At 42.6% G+C, this 16,717-nt stretch overlaps 1 protein-coding gene across 3 annotated transcripts in view; it reads right to left on the bottom strand.

The window, feature by feature from the left end:
• AGK (acylglycerol kinase) overlaps window positions 1-15,806 on the bottom strand; it is a 37,420-nt gene extending 21,614 nt beyond the window's left edge. The window contains exons 1-4 of one of the 3 annotated variants that reach the window (XM_086884917.1): window positions 15,516-15,806; window positions 5,702-5,741; window positions 1,847-1,926; window positions 542-617 (exon numbers count right to left, since the gene is read on the bottom strand). In XM_086884917.1, coding sequence (XP_086741043.1) covers window positions 542-617; window positions 1,847-1,896 — 126 coding nt within the window. In that variant the 5' untranslated portion in view covers window positions 1,897-1,926; window positions 5,702-5,741; window positions 15,516-15,806. Of the gene's footprint in view, window positions 1-541; window positions 618-1,846; window positions 1,927-5,701; window positions 5,742-13,499; window positions 13,905-14,087; window positions 14,226-15,515 lie in introns of those variants that run through there. The other 2 variants (XM_086884918.1, XM_023937892.2) reach the window with 2 other exon arrangements.
• Window positions 15,807-16,717: the final 911 nt, after the last annotated feature.

Consider the following 16,717-nt stretch of genomic DNA (forward strand, 5'->3'; position numbering starts at 1 on the left):
CTTCTCTTTCCAAATAAAACCTGTTTGTTAATTCACACCATTTAAAGCTGATTCTACTTACATGGTGGAAACATTGAATTATTTGGAGAGACACAGAAATAATTTCAGTGGGAAAATAAAAGGTTATTTTTTAAATGAATCTGAACAGTTCAACTGCATGTCAAAATTCCTCACTTTTCAATTCTTCAGGTTCAGGCAAAAATGACAATTTCAACAGCAATGGGCATGCACCACTAGCCAGCACTCAAATATTCAGAGAGTTTTCTCTCAAACATGAATTACAGAAGGGCTGCTTTAGACAGACAAACAAGCATATGTACTGCTTTAGCTGAAAATTAAAATCTCACTACACTGCTTGAAAACTAACTGTGAATTATAAAGATTAAGTATCAGCTTAATATCTCAGTATTTATTTCTTCCTGTAAGATGTCTACAGGACAACTGAGAATTCCAAATGCATGCAGATTTGAATTTCAATTCTCCAAGAGGAGAAAGAAGAGCAGTCAGTATTTCTGCAGCAGCAGAACCCATCAGCTCTTACCTTAACCACAGTTACATCCAAGCCAGATAAGTGTAAAATTGGTGCAGCATTCTTTTCAAAAAGGTTCCCAGCTTTGCTAGAAATAACAGAGTAAAAACTGTTTAATGAGTTTTTTCAGCTGTGGCTGAAAAGAATTTAAAAAGAAACAAACAGCAAGAAGAAATCTACTTAAAACCAAGAATTCATTTTCCATAATCAGTTGCTCAACCTGACAGTGAGGAAAGATGAGATTCTGTGTGATTCAAATGTATTACATTTCTAGTCTCATATGTCAGATGCCAGAGTTTTATTGCAGTTTTAATAAATGCACAAGATGCTATCTAAGTTTTGCCAAAAATAACTTTAAAAACCCATTAAAACAAATTAAGATCTCCAGAAAGAAATTTATTAGAAAACAAATAACTTACAAAGCAACAGCCTTTAGGACCACAAAGAAGGCTCATGTGGGCTTTAATAAATATTTTTAAAATCCCAATTATTTATTACTGCATATTATTAAATAAGGTTAGAAGCAAAACTCTGACCTTTTTTGTTACAGGACTGATAATTTTATGCCTGTCATTGCATAATAAAATATCACTAACTATAAATTGTTTGCAAACATGAGACTTGATTAATACTATGCATTTTCCAGACTCACAGAAGCACGTGAGTCTAAGCACTTCCATGTCATCTGTAACATTCCACTCATATTGGTAGTAGCAACTCTCTGCCCCTCCATGAAATGCAACTATTCCAAAGCTTAGCTGATCAGCAGAAACAGGCACACATCACATCCAAGATTATGGTTTTCTGCTAATGAGCACGTAAAAACAGCAGCAGACCTCTTCCAGGAGTCTTGCTCCGAGCCCATATTTAGCCTCTCAGTTTGTGGGCACATCCCTGTCAAGGGCAGGTTCCCACAGAAGTAAGATCACTTCTTGCCAAATTCAGGTCTTGAAGCAATCAAGGTCATCTCTCATTTTTCTAGTTTTTGAGGATGGAAATATATCAGATGCAAAAGTTTGGAAGGAAAACAAAGAAATTCTACATTCAAAGGAATGACAAAGGCCAAAACACAAGATTAAAGAAAAAAAATGAAATTATATATATTTAGAAATTACTCTTCCACCTCAAGCAACTAATTCTATTTCTCATCCCAATACTTTTGGTGAAATAAAGTTTGGCATAGTTACATAGCACCAGCTTGGCACCAGAGGGAGGCAAAAATGAGCTCAAAAATCTGGCTGGCTTTCATAGTGGATAGCAGAGCAAAAATGCAGAAAGAGTGGCTCAAATGAGAATGCTGGGAAGGGGGAATTTTACCCTTTACAAGCTGCTGGGTTGAGGAAGACTGTTGCTTTCTTCAATGGCATAGTAGCAGGGATCAGCTGGTTGCCAAAAGCCTAAGTAAGAGAAAAAGGGCAGGGCTCAGTTTATCTTTTAAGCACACTGCTAAAACAAGTTCAAAAAAATGCATCTCTACAAATGTCAATGGGCTTTCAAGCCTCATGACATTCAAATGACTGCCATCTTCAGCCATTGTACAGGTCTCTTATTCAAAGACCTGCACTCTTAGCAGCAGCTCACATCACTGTCATAAGTACTCTTTAGCTCATTTTTACAATTCCACCACCACTTCGTTTTTGTCAACCTCTGGTCTTCTGCAATGGGCAGAGATCCAGGGAGCTCTCCTTGACTCCAAGGTTATGGGATTTTCTTTCCTTATGTAATTCTCATACACCTGCCTGCCACCTCTCTGCATTCTTTCCAACTTCTGAACTTGAATTGCTCTATCTCTTCTATTTATTTTATTATTTTCTATGCTTCAGTTTTTGAAGACAGGAAAGATAATTACAAGAGAATCTGCCTTGACCTATAAGCAAGTCCACTGTTTCTTACATTTTTTTAAACTAATCTCTCTCTATAAAAGTCATTCAATTCCTCTCCAACTTTTAATCCAATTCTGAAGAGGGATCTCAATTTTAAATTCTTTGAGAGTTCCTCCACAAAGTCTCTTGCACTTTGTACCTATTTCCAAAACTGTTCAGCACAGCAAGAAAATGCGAGACGTCCTCACACGTTTCATCCTGCTCTACGTCTCTAGAAAGTTAAAGGCATCCTCACTAACACACCTAATCAAACTGGATTTGAACACAAGGAATACAAGGTATCCAGCAATACCATCCAGAAGCCCCAGAAAGAGTAGGAACCAGTGCTGAACAGGGCCCAGTCAACTGTCCCAGGCTTTTTTTCCTTTTTATCTTAGAAGTTAAACCCCTAGCAGGAATTTTTATATTGAAGGAGGTGATACTGTACACAAAGAATATATTTTAGTGGTTGTTTGCTGTTCAAACTTATTATTAATTCCACTTGCAAATTTGAGCTCAGGAAACCTCAATTTAAAGAAGGGTACAACTGGCTGTGCTGCTTAAAACATCTGAATTTCTTCTTCAGGAAGAAAAAGGATGAGAAAAGTTGCTGAGAGTAAAGAAATCTGCAAAGAAAGTGAAACAAATCAATAGCTCTTAAGTGTTACTCAGAGATCAGCTGGAAAACACCAACTTATTATATTGCAATTGTTGGCTGGGAATTGGGGAATAGGGGACCTCTAGCATGTTACAGCTGTTAGAAACAACTAATTATTTGCTTAGGGGGCAGATATGATGTATTTGCATGCTATCTAACAAGGCTCTAAACAATCCAACAAGGCTCATAAAGATTTTATTAGTAATGACATAATTGCTTCTTCATGTAATAGACATTTATGTTACATACAGGGACATTTCTAAAGCAAATGCTGATTTGTAAGACAGGAAATAAAAAAATAATAATACAATATTCTAGAAGTCTTTCAGAGCAGAACATAAGTAAAGACAACTAATAGTCATACCATATAAATGGTAATTAAATATATATATGAAGGTATAATTTAGGTAAGTCAATGCCTTTTTCACTTTCTTGTCAAATGCACACTTCCAGGTACTGTATTTCTGGACTCCTACAATGACAATCACTATTTAACAACTATGAAAAACCCTTTATACAAAGCTTTTATAGTGCTTTATGAATACCAGCAAAGAAACTACATTCTTTTACAGAAAACTATCCTTTAGTGAATTGTTTGTCAGCTAAACAGCACCTCTTTAACACGTGCCCAGAGTTCAGCAACAAAAGGGTCAATCAGCAAGACTGATTTGCCACAGAAGTCCGAGTCAGCTGACACTGACTTATTCCAGAGACAGAAGTGTAAAATGTTCAAAATATGACTAAAGGGCTCTTTCTTATAGAATCTTTCCATAATCATTTGCCACACCAAGGTTGTCATTATAAACTGGTATTTAAATCCAGACACACGTGGCAGAACCTTTGCAGGAAATACTGCTGTCATGGATACTTTCTCAGGAAGGCAGGTTCCTCATCAATTTGATAATGTAACAGGCTTAAAAATCTAAAAATCCAATGTAAAAACGGTAAGAACTTCACACACACTTCATCCAGACTAAACTTTTTCTTCAGTGAATTTGCCTCTATTTTTTTTCCAATACTTATATGCAGCACTATAAAAGCAAGTAGCATTTTTCAAACAATTTCAGATTGTTGTTATCCTGAAGAACATACCAGACACTTAATGCCTTAATGCAGTATTGCTGTGTGTTTTCAAGCAGTACTTGGCACTGACACATCAGTTAGAATGGAAATTACAGCAAGAATTGATTACTAGGCTTTCTGGTTCATTCCTTTCTAGTGCAGGAGTCTTCTGCAGGACATTTTCCCAGGCTTTAACCACTAAAATTGCAGGAGGCTCTACTGACAGTGCTTTTGTATTTTAATTTTCAAGAATGAGCCATAATGGAATAGAACCTGCCACTTAATAACTGGACTTAAGAAATGGGAAATTCAGGATTTCCACAACTGAACTTCTGCTAGTACCAGTCCTTTCCTTGGCATTTACACTTTTTTGACAGTACACACAAACCACTCCATCAGCACCTTCTAAAAAAATTGGTTTAATTTGGTCAGCATGCTTCAAATACGGAGGTATTAGTGGCTATTTTTTGTGCTATAAAAAACTTCTATCACTTTATTATTATGCAGTAAAAATTAATATTGAAAATAAAAACCTCTGCTTTTTATAAATAAAAATCATGGTTTATGAAAGCAGTATTTTCAGGGAAAGATTTTCCATGCTTTTTCATGAGCAGTGAGTTCCCTTACATCTATTCTGACATGAAGATCCATTGCACAAGACTAGTTGCTGTGAAAATCTTTCAACAGCAGACAGGCTGAAATTGGAATAATTCAGGTGCACAACACTTCTGTACCGAGAAAAAAATAATTTTACCATTCTACTCAGGCCCCAGTATGTAGCAATGGTGGGAGAAGCGTTACACCCTGCAAAATGTCAAAGATCTGTCATGAACAAGCAGGTTTAGAATAAACTTTATTTGTGGGAGGTAAAAACTTAAAATCTTACAGAAGTGATGTCACCCATGGGCAGCAGCACTTACACCTCCAAAAGACTGGTTATTAAGGACAAGATTTCTTTGTGGGAATATTACAGTATGGGAGTTTGTAGACTGCTGTTTGCCCATGCAGGCAACAAACTATGAAATGCTACCCTGAGAGAGTAATTCTCCCCCCCCAGCAGTGGCCTTCTTGTCACTGATCAGCAACCATGCTGTCACCCATTAAGTTCCCAGTACATGGGTCCCAAAAGAGCTGGGTCAGTCAGCCATCACAGCTGGCATCCCTCTGATAAAATCACTCAGGGTCAAACAGACAAGGGCGAGGTCTTTGCAGCTGAGCACTGACATGAAGCGGTTTGTGCTGCTTCTGCCCAGACTACATCCCCTGGCAGGGCTGGGATTTCACTCTTATCAACAAATCATCTTCCCACCAGAAGTTCACAGGCTCATGTGCAGCAGTGGAGGTCTGGGTAGCTCCAGCAGTGACTAAGATCACCCCAAGGGTAACGCTGCACTCCCCTGCAGCAGCAGCCAGGACACACAAGGGGCAGTACCCCCTGTGCAGCCCTGGGCATTAAGGGAAAGAACACAGACTGGCATCGCTATAAGGCTTGTCATGTAGGAAAGGCCCGCTGGGAAAATCTCAGGAGCCATGCACAACCAAGATAATAGGGAGATTTTAATCTAATTTTATTACTTTAAGTGGTATTACCTGGGCTTCTTGGCATGCAGCTCTTCGTAGCAGGTTATCACTATTAGGTAAGACAGAAAAGAGAGGGGACATTACGTTGTGCGAGTTTTAAACAGTTTGCTCATTTTTAAAATGTATGTACAAACCACTTTTACACACAGTTTGACAACACTGAAACAGAAAAAGCCCCAAAATATTTTAAGGATAAAACACCCCCATTTATACACACATGCATATTTTTTTCTGCATGTGCACACAAATATTCTTTCTACACAAAAGGAAAGCAGAAAACAAAGACAATTACATCAGCTCTAGCACACTGTAACTGTGATTTATTTGTTAAATTGCTTCATAACTGTACTCCAGAGCTCAGGTGTGGGTTTTCCCAATGTTTTCGCTGCCTGGTGTTTACACTGAATGTACTTACATTCTGGCAGTAAGAGTAAAGTAGAAGGGTTCTAGGGAGAAGTCTTTGTGCTTTACAACTGTGAACTCCCCTCTCCATCAGTCTGCAAGCCAAACACACCTTAATGCAGCACCTCCCACCCACCTAGGTCTGAGCACGGCCCAAAGCAGTAAACTCAGAGAGGTGAAAAACACTCATTAAGTGAAGTGTAAAAACAAAAGAAAGTTGATCAGTGCTATATATGTCACAGATGATCATTTCAGAAATACACTCCTGACTTTTCACTGGCAAGCAGGGTATATAGATGGCAAGCACTGGAGACACAGCTACTGAGTGAGGAATCGAAGGCTGTTCCTTCCCCAGCCTCAAAAATGCCTTATTTCCCCTTGCAGACAAAATGACAAGTACTGTTCTGCTGTGCCCAGAGTCTTTCCTGTCCTCTAGGTACCAACACTCTTCATCCTGCAGCTTGTCCTTCCCAATACCTGGCAAGACAATATATTCTTGTCTCAAAACATTACATACAAAAAACCCCACATATAGTCAGCATACCAAAACTAACACTGTATCCACCAAAAGGATTAAAGGTCACCAGACAAAAACAGGTGACTGGGAGAACAGCACACTTCTGCCTCAAAGTGTGGCTTGTCAGGCCAAACCCTGCCATGGAAATGGCAGAAGAGAAGGCAAGGCCAAACCCCGGTGCCATCTATTTGATTCCACTGGTTTACAGTATTTCTCTGTCACTGGAACTATATAAGCTGCTCTTTTTGGCATCACCAAGAGATGCTGCAATGCCATAAAACGAGAAGTAGGGTGACTTCAGGTGAGATATAAAATTGGGTTCTGAGAAAATAACCACAGCATAAAAGCCACAGATTTATTCCTGGTAATAATGCAAAGACAAAGGAAGAGGTGAAGCATGGAAAAAGAAAATATGTGAATAATACCTCATCAGGATAACAAGTAACTGGAATGTCTGCAAAAAAATTCCTCAGAGCCGTGCTGTCAGAATTCGCTCCTTAAAACCAAAGGAGTAGATAATTTGTATTAAGCACCTGCAATATCACTTAGAGGAGCAACAGCCTTGGGTTTGATTGCAGCAATATGATGGAAATGCAGCAGTTAAAATAACTCTACAAAGGTTGGTGTTCCAAGCCGTGCAACAGCAGTGTCACAGCTAATTCCAGCTCAATCAAGACAGCGTGACAGGAGTCCACACTGTGCCACTGAGGGCATGAGCCCTCACACAGGGACATTTTCCCCCTCCTCTGTGACCATGTGTGGCCAAAGTGAACAGAAAATAATTGCGATTTCAATATATAAAGTTGAAATATGGCATATCAAAGAGCCCCCACTATCAAATGAAAGGGTGCACAATTGATGTCTTTGAGAATTGCTGTCCTAACCTTCTGAACAAATCCCAGCCAAACCCACATTATCTGTTTACTTCACATTGATGCTATTTTGTTCAGAAGTCAAGCTCTGTCACACTGTCAGCCAGTTTGTTTTCCTGGCGCCCGCAGCTTTATGCTGCAGTGCTAACTGCCTTTAAAATGACGTCCAGCAACACTTTCCAAATGCAAGCAGAAGATACTGTGCTCTCCTTCTCAACCTCAAAGAACCTCAAAACAACTGTCAAGGATTCACCTCAATGAGTCTTACCCATAAAAATTAAGCTTGACAGCTTAGATGTCAACATTTATGCTGATTTTCTCCTGCATTGAAGCACTTAAAGAGACAGAAGAAGCCTATTTCGACACTTACCATTTTGGTGTCAAAAGAAAAGTTTAGATTTAGAAAAATCATTTACCATCAGCAATTTCCAGGTGATTTGTCTCACTTCTCCAGCAGAAGAGCACCCAGAATCCCATACCATCCCAGCCATACTCATAGGATTTCCACTTAATTCAACTGGGACATTTCAAAGTCATCTGAGTTTGTCAAGGATGTCCCAAGTTTGGTTTAAAGGTGCCAGATAACAGAAAATGTCTTATTTCCTTAAAATATCATGTCAACATTTAACTATCTTCAAACTCCAGAAAAAACAGCACAGGTACAGTCACAGGGATGCACCTGTAAAAACAGCAGCTCTCCTTCTGCATCACAGCTGTTGACTTTACTCACCTCACCTTGCCCACCTAAAGTACCCCAAGTGGCACTGCAAATCCTCTGCACGTCATAACAACCAATAAATAGAGCTAGAAAAATGTGAAAACCAGCTAAAAGGTAGCTTCTTAAAGCCTTCTGCCTCAGCATGTATTCATTCTCAAAATATGACTGCTCACCAGCTCCCAGAGAAGATGAGACTTTATTAATAAATGTAAGATTTCATTGATTTTTTTGTACTTTATTGTCTATTATTAGGTAGTAACAAAGCCTTTTCAGCAATGCTCAAACATGAGCAGGTGGAGGCGGAGGGAAATTGCTCCATTGCCTTAAAGACAACACAGAGATTTCTCCTGACTTGCACCATATCCACAGCAAACTAAAAATCAATTTTTACTTTATGTTTCCCCTAAGGCCTTATCTACACAATTCAGCATCACAGCCAAACAGACAAGCAGTGTTGCATCTGCTGGCCAACTCAGGGCTGTCTTCCTGCTGTGAGAATTAAGCATCACACAGCTTACAGCTGGGCCAACTTGCTTAAGCAGTAAAAAATTGGGAAACGGAGAGGAACAAACAGTGGCAGCAGGGTCTGGAAGAAAGAGGCTGTCCCAGGCTGAACCCACAGACAGAACATTCCCAGCAAAGCCTCAAGGCCAGCAGCCACAGCAGCACAGACTCTGTGGAGAACAGAGCAGGCTCACACCAAAGGATGGAACCAACACAGAAAGGACACAAGAGTGAGTGTGCACAGCTCCCCAAGCCCCAGCCATGCCAGGCTGACAGCACACAACATCTGTACAACTCGCCCAGACAGGGCTGTTCTGATTTCTCTGCAACACCCCTAGTGCAGGACAGCTGACCACTGCTCCTGCCCTCGACAATTTCAGCTGGAACAGGGCATTCACACCCTTACACATAAGCACAAGATCCACACAACTTAGTGTGGATGCTCCTCGAGATGAGACTGAGCCTTGTGGCCAAGTGCCAGCAGAAGCCAGGGTGAAAAGGACAGTTCCCATGATGAAAGGTCACCCAGGGCAGCAATGAGTGCAACAAGCAGAAGATAACAAAGTTAAACTGACACTGTTTGAGGCTCTCAGCTGCAGCAAGCTTCTGTCTTGGACCCAACCAAAGCAACTCCCCTTAAAGTGATCACACTACAAATGTAAAAAGAAGCTCAGGATCTCATTCCAAACTGGGTTATCAGCATTAAATCTAAGAATGTTAAATATACTCAAATATGTAGAAGTCAAAAAACTTTAAAGTTCAGTGTCTGCATCAAAATACAGAGTTTTGTGAGGAGAAACTTGACCAAAGCTGTGCACACAGGATCAGTCCTCTGGAGCTATATCAGAACTCCTGAAAAAGATTTTATCTTAGCAGAGAGCTTTTCTGGCTGCTTCTAATACAGAAAGAGCACAGAATCCTCTTTACTGGATATTAGGATTTACTTTCATTTTGGCCTTGGAAGGGCATGAAAGACAAATCTTAGGTTTCATCAGCTTTACCTAAGACTCAGAATTTATACTCTGTTTTTTTTTGACAAAGTTTTGATGAAATAAAGTCAGCTACTGAGGAAGTATATGCAGAAAGGTGACAAAGTGAGTTATCAGCTCGAAAACACACAGGGACTAACATTCAAATTGTAGATAACAGCACCACTCAGGTTTACTGGCAGGAAGTCAAAGGCTCAGGTGCTTTGCCAGCATTTTCTACTGAGAATGTCAATACTTTAACATATACAGAGTAAAACTGTGATTAGTCCACTGCCTCAGTAGAATATCCAAGGTCTCTGTCCTGAACATGGTGATGATCACTTATGCAGTGACATCACTGTAACAGTCTGGTCAAATCTGACAATCAGTTCAGCTCATGTCCCCCATGCTGGAGACTTCATTTCTGCTGATTTGACGGAGCTGGTAACTTAGTGCAACCCCTGGGGATACAGAGAACATCTGCAGCTCAATTCAGGAAAGGTGACCCAGGACATAAAGTTGAGAGGGGACTCCAAACTTGGTAAAAGTTTTAGAACAATCATATGGCAAAGAACAATCTTTACTTGTAATCAACCTCACCTGTGTATCCTAAGCAAAAGTACTGTGTATGAACACACATCTGACAATCTGCATACCCTGCAAGCTTTGATCCAGGATATTAAATTAAGTATACCTTGTACCTGCAGCATGATATGCTAGAGATTAAAATGAGCCTAATATATAAATTCATGCAATCTAGAGAAATTAAAGACAACCACACATGTAGCAACACTGAGTTATCCTCCTTCTTCTCAGACAGCACAAGAGTATTTGCTATCCTAAATGCAAGACAATGGATTTTTAAAACATATAATTTTATGAGAGCAAAAGGAATTTCAAGATGCATGATGGTTTCACAAGAATGGCAGTGGGGTTCTAGCTAACAGTAGCTCAACCAGACATGACTCCTGTCATTTGAGACATGAAAAACCTGTCACCTCCTGACTCACACCCCTGTTGAAGGGGCACATTCTCTACTATCACATGCTTAGAAGGGCTGAATAACACATGGGGGAAGGGGAAAAAGTAAAGGGTTCCTCCTTTTATTCTTCCTGCTCATCCAAATCTCCTTACTTTTAAATCAGTCAGTATTTGAACAAACACGTCCCAAAATGAAAGGCTAATACATTGATCCAGAAACTAAATGCTGCAGGAAGAAAGTACCAGGACTAAGCAGCTCCTCAACCTTTACAGTTACTGCCACCTTTAGAGCAACTCAGTGACGATCCATCGCACTCCAGCGCCCCTCCTTCCCTTTACACCCTAGGGAGCACAAGCACATCCACACCGGGCTCCACAGCACAGTCTTCACGGTGTGCAACGGGGCTCCCACCCCCATTTCCAAGCAAGGAGGAGGCACTGGGAGCAAGCCTGGAAAAGGCAACATTCTTCTTGTCCATATAGCATCCTCCAAAGTCTTAAGGAAGTACTTCAGAGCATTTCTGTCCCTATGAGCTTGTAGAGACTGACTACAGAAGAGCTGCAGGACAGATTGTTATTTACAACAGCTCCACTTAATGCAGGCATCATGGCTGCTGCATCCAAAAGGAGGAAGGAACCTTGAGAAGTCAAAAAAGCAAATTACCTTCTCTCCACAAGAGAAATATTTTAGAAAACCCACAAGGGTGAAAAGAGGGATGCAGGATGGCAAACAAAACTTTTCTTTGGCTGCAAATAAATGACCAACATCTCAGCTACTTCCAAGAAATCAGAGGCTAATCTGAACCAATGCTGTGCTAAAGCAAGGCTCTTCATCAGGATCATCAGGAACTTGTGATGCCAGAAACCAAAGCACAAGACCTCACTACACTTTAAATGTGTTCTTAAAGACCAAATATCAGTCTAGTTAGGTATGGCTCATGCATAGCAATTGAGCTTCTGATGTGGATAACAACAAGCCTCAGGGCCAACACAGCCCCTTACATATCCTTCATTAACCTCCCTCCAGCACTGCCCGTGGCAATCTTTGCATGGGGCAAAATGCACCTCTCTGCTCCCCAGCACAACTGGGACATAGACAAAGAAACTGGGAAGAGGGAATGTACAAAAACACACCAAAAGCCATCCCCACAAGCTGCAGAGAGGGATCCTGGCCTACGCCCTGCTGTCCAGCTGCTACAAGGTAAGATCCTCACTGTTCACAGAGCATCACAAAGGGCTGTTGAGATCACCTCTGAATTGTTTTTTACACTCTTGCCATCAGGCTCTTGTCGTTCCTTGTTGTTCTCTAACCTGGATAAAACAACTCTCCACAGAGAATGGCCCAGAAACTGCTAAACAGTTGCAGTGCTTCCAAACAGTGCTTCAAACTCAGAAGGCAGTAGCTGCAGACTACATCAAAGTCTCACTGAGCTGTCCATCATCACAGGATTTTCTACCTTGCATTTCCAGTGTCTCCTAAGGAAATGCTGTATTTTCTTTTACAGATAAAAGGGAGGACAGAAAATGGGATATGCAAAATTTTTCTGCTCCCAGTCTATCATCCAGGTTAAAGCACCATGCCTACATTTGGAGTAAGCAACCCTCAGCACCAAAATTCAGATACCAAAGATTCCCTTTTTGGTTGTTTGCTTTTCATATTTTCCTCCTTATTCCCCATCACATCACCTGTGGCACACTCCACATTCTCTGTGCTCCAAACACAGTTTCACCACTACCACACAAGAAATAAATGTACATCTGAAACCAACAGCATGTGGGCATAAGAACCCGCAGACACAACAGACACAAAAGGGACACTGAGCCTCAGTGCTTCAGGCAACTAAAGCAGATGTAACATGAAAAATAAAGGCTGAATCAATGCCAAAGTCCCTAAGCAAAAGGATGTGAAGAAGGAAAGTATAAAAATAACATAAACAGATTTTCCTAATGTTTCCACTGAGGCTTTGGCAGCACTGCAATGTAAGCAGAAAAGGGCACTGTTAAAAACCTGACAAAACACTTAAAAATCATTAAGATAGTGATAATAAACAGCAGAACCAAAAATAAGTTTTGAAAAATAATTTGGCTACACCTGCTTTTCGGTTAAATGTATTAACCATAATCTTGAAGGACGAGAATTAAAAATATAAACTCAGCTTTTTAAAGAACACCAGTGAGGATTTTACTTACTGTAAATTTACATTTATTCCACAGGTAAGCAGTGGGAATGACACCACTAGGTGTAACTCATGGGAGGAGGAGCTGACAGGCTCCTTCCACGCTGGGTGGGCGACAACAGCAAACACCACAGCAGGGAGGGACAGCACAAGGCTGCCGGTGCCAGGCCTCAAGGAAGAGCCAAGGACTTCAGCTCCGGCAAAAAGGAGGTGGGAAAGGGGGAGGTGGGAGCACCCACCGCCACAGGGCCACCACGCTGGGATGGGCCACGCTCAGCACATCCTGCAGGCCTGGTGCCAGCCATCCTCATAACACAGCCGAAAAGCAAGCAAGCTGAAGGCACGCTATGGCTCATGACATTAATTTTTAGGTTAGAAGACAGAGAACCGTCTCCTCTCCAGGAGGCCCCAACATTGCTCACGCCAGCCACATCCCCTCTGTTTAAACCTCCCGCCTGAACCCGCCCCACTCTTACACCACGGCCGACGTGGGAAGGCAGGAAAAGGCTGTGAGCTTCCCACGCCCACAGCTGCTGAAGCTGGAGGGAGCCCGAGCCATCCCCTCTGCCTGCCGGGCCCTCCGACAGGCGACCCCCATCTGAGGCGCTGCCCGTCCCTCCATCTCTGCCCGCCGCCTCCCCGCCCGGCCCGGCTCCAGCCGGCATTACCAGTGCTTCCCATAGAGCCAGTGTCCGCCCCAGCCCAGCAGGCAGGCCCCGAAGGTGGATTTCTTCCAGTGGTTCCTCAGGGCCGCCAGCACTTTCGCCATCGCGCCCCGCCGCGCCGCCGCTCCCGTGCCCGGCGCAGCTGGGCTCGGCTGGAAACGGCCCCCGCGGCCCCGGCGTTCCGCGCACACACCCGGCCGCACTGCGCTCTAACAAACTAACTAACTAACAAACAAACAAACAAATCCCAGGGAAAAGAGCTTCCACTCTCCCCGGCGCTCCCTGCCTTGGTCCAGCCCCCCCGAGGAGCTATTGCTGTGGTCGGGGCTGCCAGCGCTGACGCTGCCGGGAGCGCGGGGAGATGGAGCGGGTGAATGGGTCTTTTCTCCACATCAGTAAAAATACCCACGGTGGTGCCCCCGCCCGCAAAACGAAACAAAAACAAACAAACAAAACAAAACAAAACCATAAAAAAAACCCAAGAAAACCGCAAATCTGTCAAAAACACCAAACCCAAACCAGCCGAACGAAACACGACAACAAACGCAAAGAAAATCAAAACTCAAAAGCAAAACAAAATCACAAACAAACCGAAAATATTCCAGAACACGCAGTTGGAAGAAATGTTGTCCTGGAAGTAGCTGGGGTTTGCTGTTTAAGCCTAACTACTGGGATGGCCATAAGAACCTGGAGAAATGCCTGCAATCGTGCATGGAGAACAGCAGTATCACAAGGATGCTATGCAGCCGTGAGCATCCTGCCAAGGGAAGGTGGAAACATAACCAAGGGGCAAGATCTGACCTCGTCATAGAAAAAGCTTTGGGACAAACTAGTGGTGGTAGCCCATCCTAGCTTTAGGTTGTAACTAGTATTCTCTATAGCTGTTTTTTACAAGATAACCCACACATTTGATCAAGGGAAGCCAGTATATGTAATGTTTTTGGATTTCAGTAAAGCTTTTGTCAAGAAAATCCACAAATGCCAGAGGTTTATGTCCAAAAGGAGACAGAGGAGTCCTGCAAGTTCATTTGAATAAAGGGAGAGAGTCCACTGGAGCACACACCTGTGGGGCTTTCTCTCGAGGTTTTAGAGGGCACAGCCTCATTTTATCCTAAACTCCCAGCTGCATGTTGCCCTCCTCCTTTCCCCACTGGCTGAGGTACTAGGAAGGTACCCAAGCTGCCTGCCACATACCCCCCTTGAATGTATTGTTTTACCCAAAATTTCCGAAGCTCAAGCTTCTGCAGACCCTCGTTTGTTTCAGGAGCCAAGCTCTCAGCAGCAAACCTGCTGCCCAAAGTCAGCAGAGACCTTAAGACCAATTTCAAACACGTTAACATCCACACCTTCACCCATCAAATTGTTTGTAAAGAAACTAGCATTCCTCTTATTATTTCTCCATTTGTCTCCCTAGTTATTATTAATCGACCCTTTTCAACAGCCTGGAACATTTAAAACACCCTCTCCTGACTTTTCCACCTCTGGTGCCTGCACCAGGTGTGGCAAGTAAATCCAGAGAATAAAGTAGACAATGACAGTTCATATTTGCCCATTAATCACTAGAGGTCCTTGTCTGTGGCTACTGACAGCTGAGGTCTCCCATCCTGTTCTTCCAGCTGAGAAGGCCAAATCTCCAGGGCTTTAGGGACCTTGAACTGAGTATGATGGGTTCACCCGTGTCCAGCTGTCCTGACTGGTGTCTCTGCACTCCTGGATGGATGTTAGAACAGTACAGTCCAAAGACAGCGTCTGTGCTAACTGGGCTTTGTGTTCAAGGAACCCCAGATGACCTCGAGTAACTCCAAATGACCCAAAGCAACCCCTGAGGTTCTGCACCCTCAGCTCTCAGGGAGGAGCAGCCTGCACCACCGCACAGCCAGCCCATCATAACCAGGCTGGCAGGGGCAGGGACATGGAACAGACTCCCAGAGCTTCCCTCCCAACCTGGTCCTTCCATTCATCATCTTCTCAAGGAGCTGGCTCCTCAGCAGCAGGATCTGAGCAAGCCAGGGAACTCACCTGGCTCATGGTAGCCCTTCAATTCTGCTGCACCCAGTCAGTACAGAGTCTTAAAGAGGGTTAAAAAAACCAAAAGCAACGAATATTGTTACACAGAGAAAATGTATAAAACCGCTCAGTGGACACAAGCCAACTTCCTGCTCATGTCTCATTCTTCCTGGCTTCTCCCAACCCTGCACAATGTGTTTGGAGGGAATGGGCAAAGGCAGCTATGGAGATAACACACACTGTGGGAATTCACACACCCACACCCACATTCAGCAATCGTGGCTGAATAAAATGCACCTGCTCATCTTTCCCACTTAGCAAAAGAACATTTGAACAATTGTTCCCCCTTTGGCATAAAATTGAAATTAGAGAAGTTCCTGTGCCTGCTAGGAAACACACTTTGTGGTTCAGCAAGGTCTCCAGTGTGGTGAGCCCCTGGTACAATATCAGATCCTGACACCCTTAACAATCCATTTCTCGCGTTCTTTTTACAGATGGCACCTCGATTCCTTCCCAATCACTGTCTGGTGGCTGCCCCCTTCCCACTTGTCCTGGGGCTCCCTGCACTTTTTCCCAAAGTCTCTCATGACACACGAGAGAGGGTGGACAGCCATAGGGATTTCACAAAAGTGGCAAGTTATTCAGAGAGACCCCATCCTATAAGAAAGGAATGTTGGTGATTCCTAACCATCTTTTGGCTAAATTAGTGATGTGAGGGAGCAATGCTGCTTTTGTAGACCACCCTTGACAGGGACCTCAGTTTGTGGACTCAGGAGAACAAGGATGCACTCTGGCAGAGATCAGCAGGTCAGGGTAATGACTGTAACACTGGACGGAATTATTTTTTTTCTGAATGTTTTTTTCCCTCTTACAAAATACCATTTTAGCAATTCAAAAACATCAAAGTCAATAAAATGTCTTTTTCTTTTCTTTTCTTTTTTTTTTTTTTTTTAAAAAAGCCTCTCCAAATCCTTATGCTTAAGAATGTCAGGATGGCATATGAGTTGTAACATAAGGTGGCTGCTTGAGGCCAAATTTGGGATTCTGGGTATGCAAAAGTCTGTTCTGCAAAAATCAAGTTGATGCAGAAGATGGTCCAGAAGATACCCTGCTATTAGTGATAGGAAAAGCTGATTAAACCCTATGGATTAGTTTCCCAACTATATTTTGGGTTTTCTTTTCCCTTTATTTTGTAGAGAAGATCTGGGATTCTT

This window comes from Cyanistes caeruleus, chromosome 4 (assembly GCF_971803275.1).
Source record: "Cyanistes caeruleus chromosome 4, bCyaCae1.hap1.1, whole genome shotgun sequence".
Classification (NCBI taxonomy): domain Eukaryota; kingdom Metazoa; phylum Chordata; class Aves; order Passeriformes; family Paridae; genus Cyanistes; species Cyanistes caeruleus.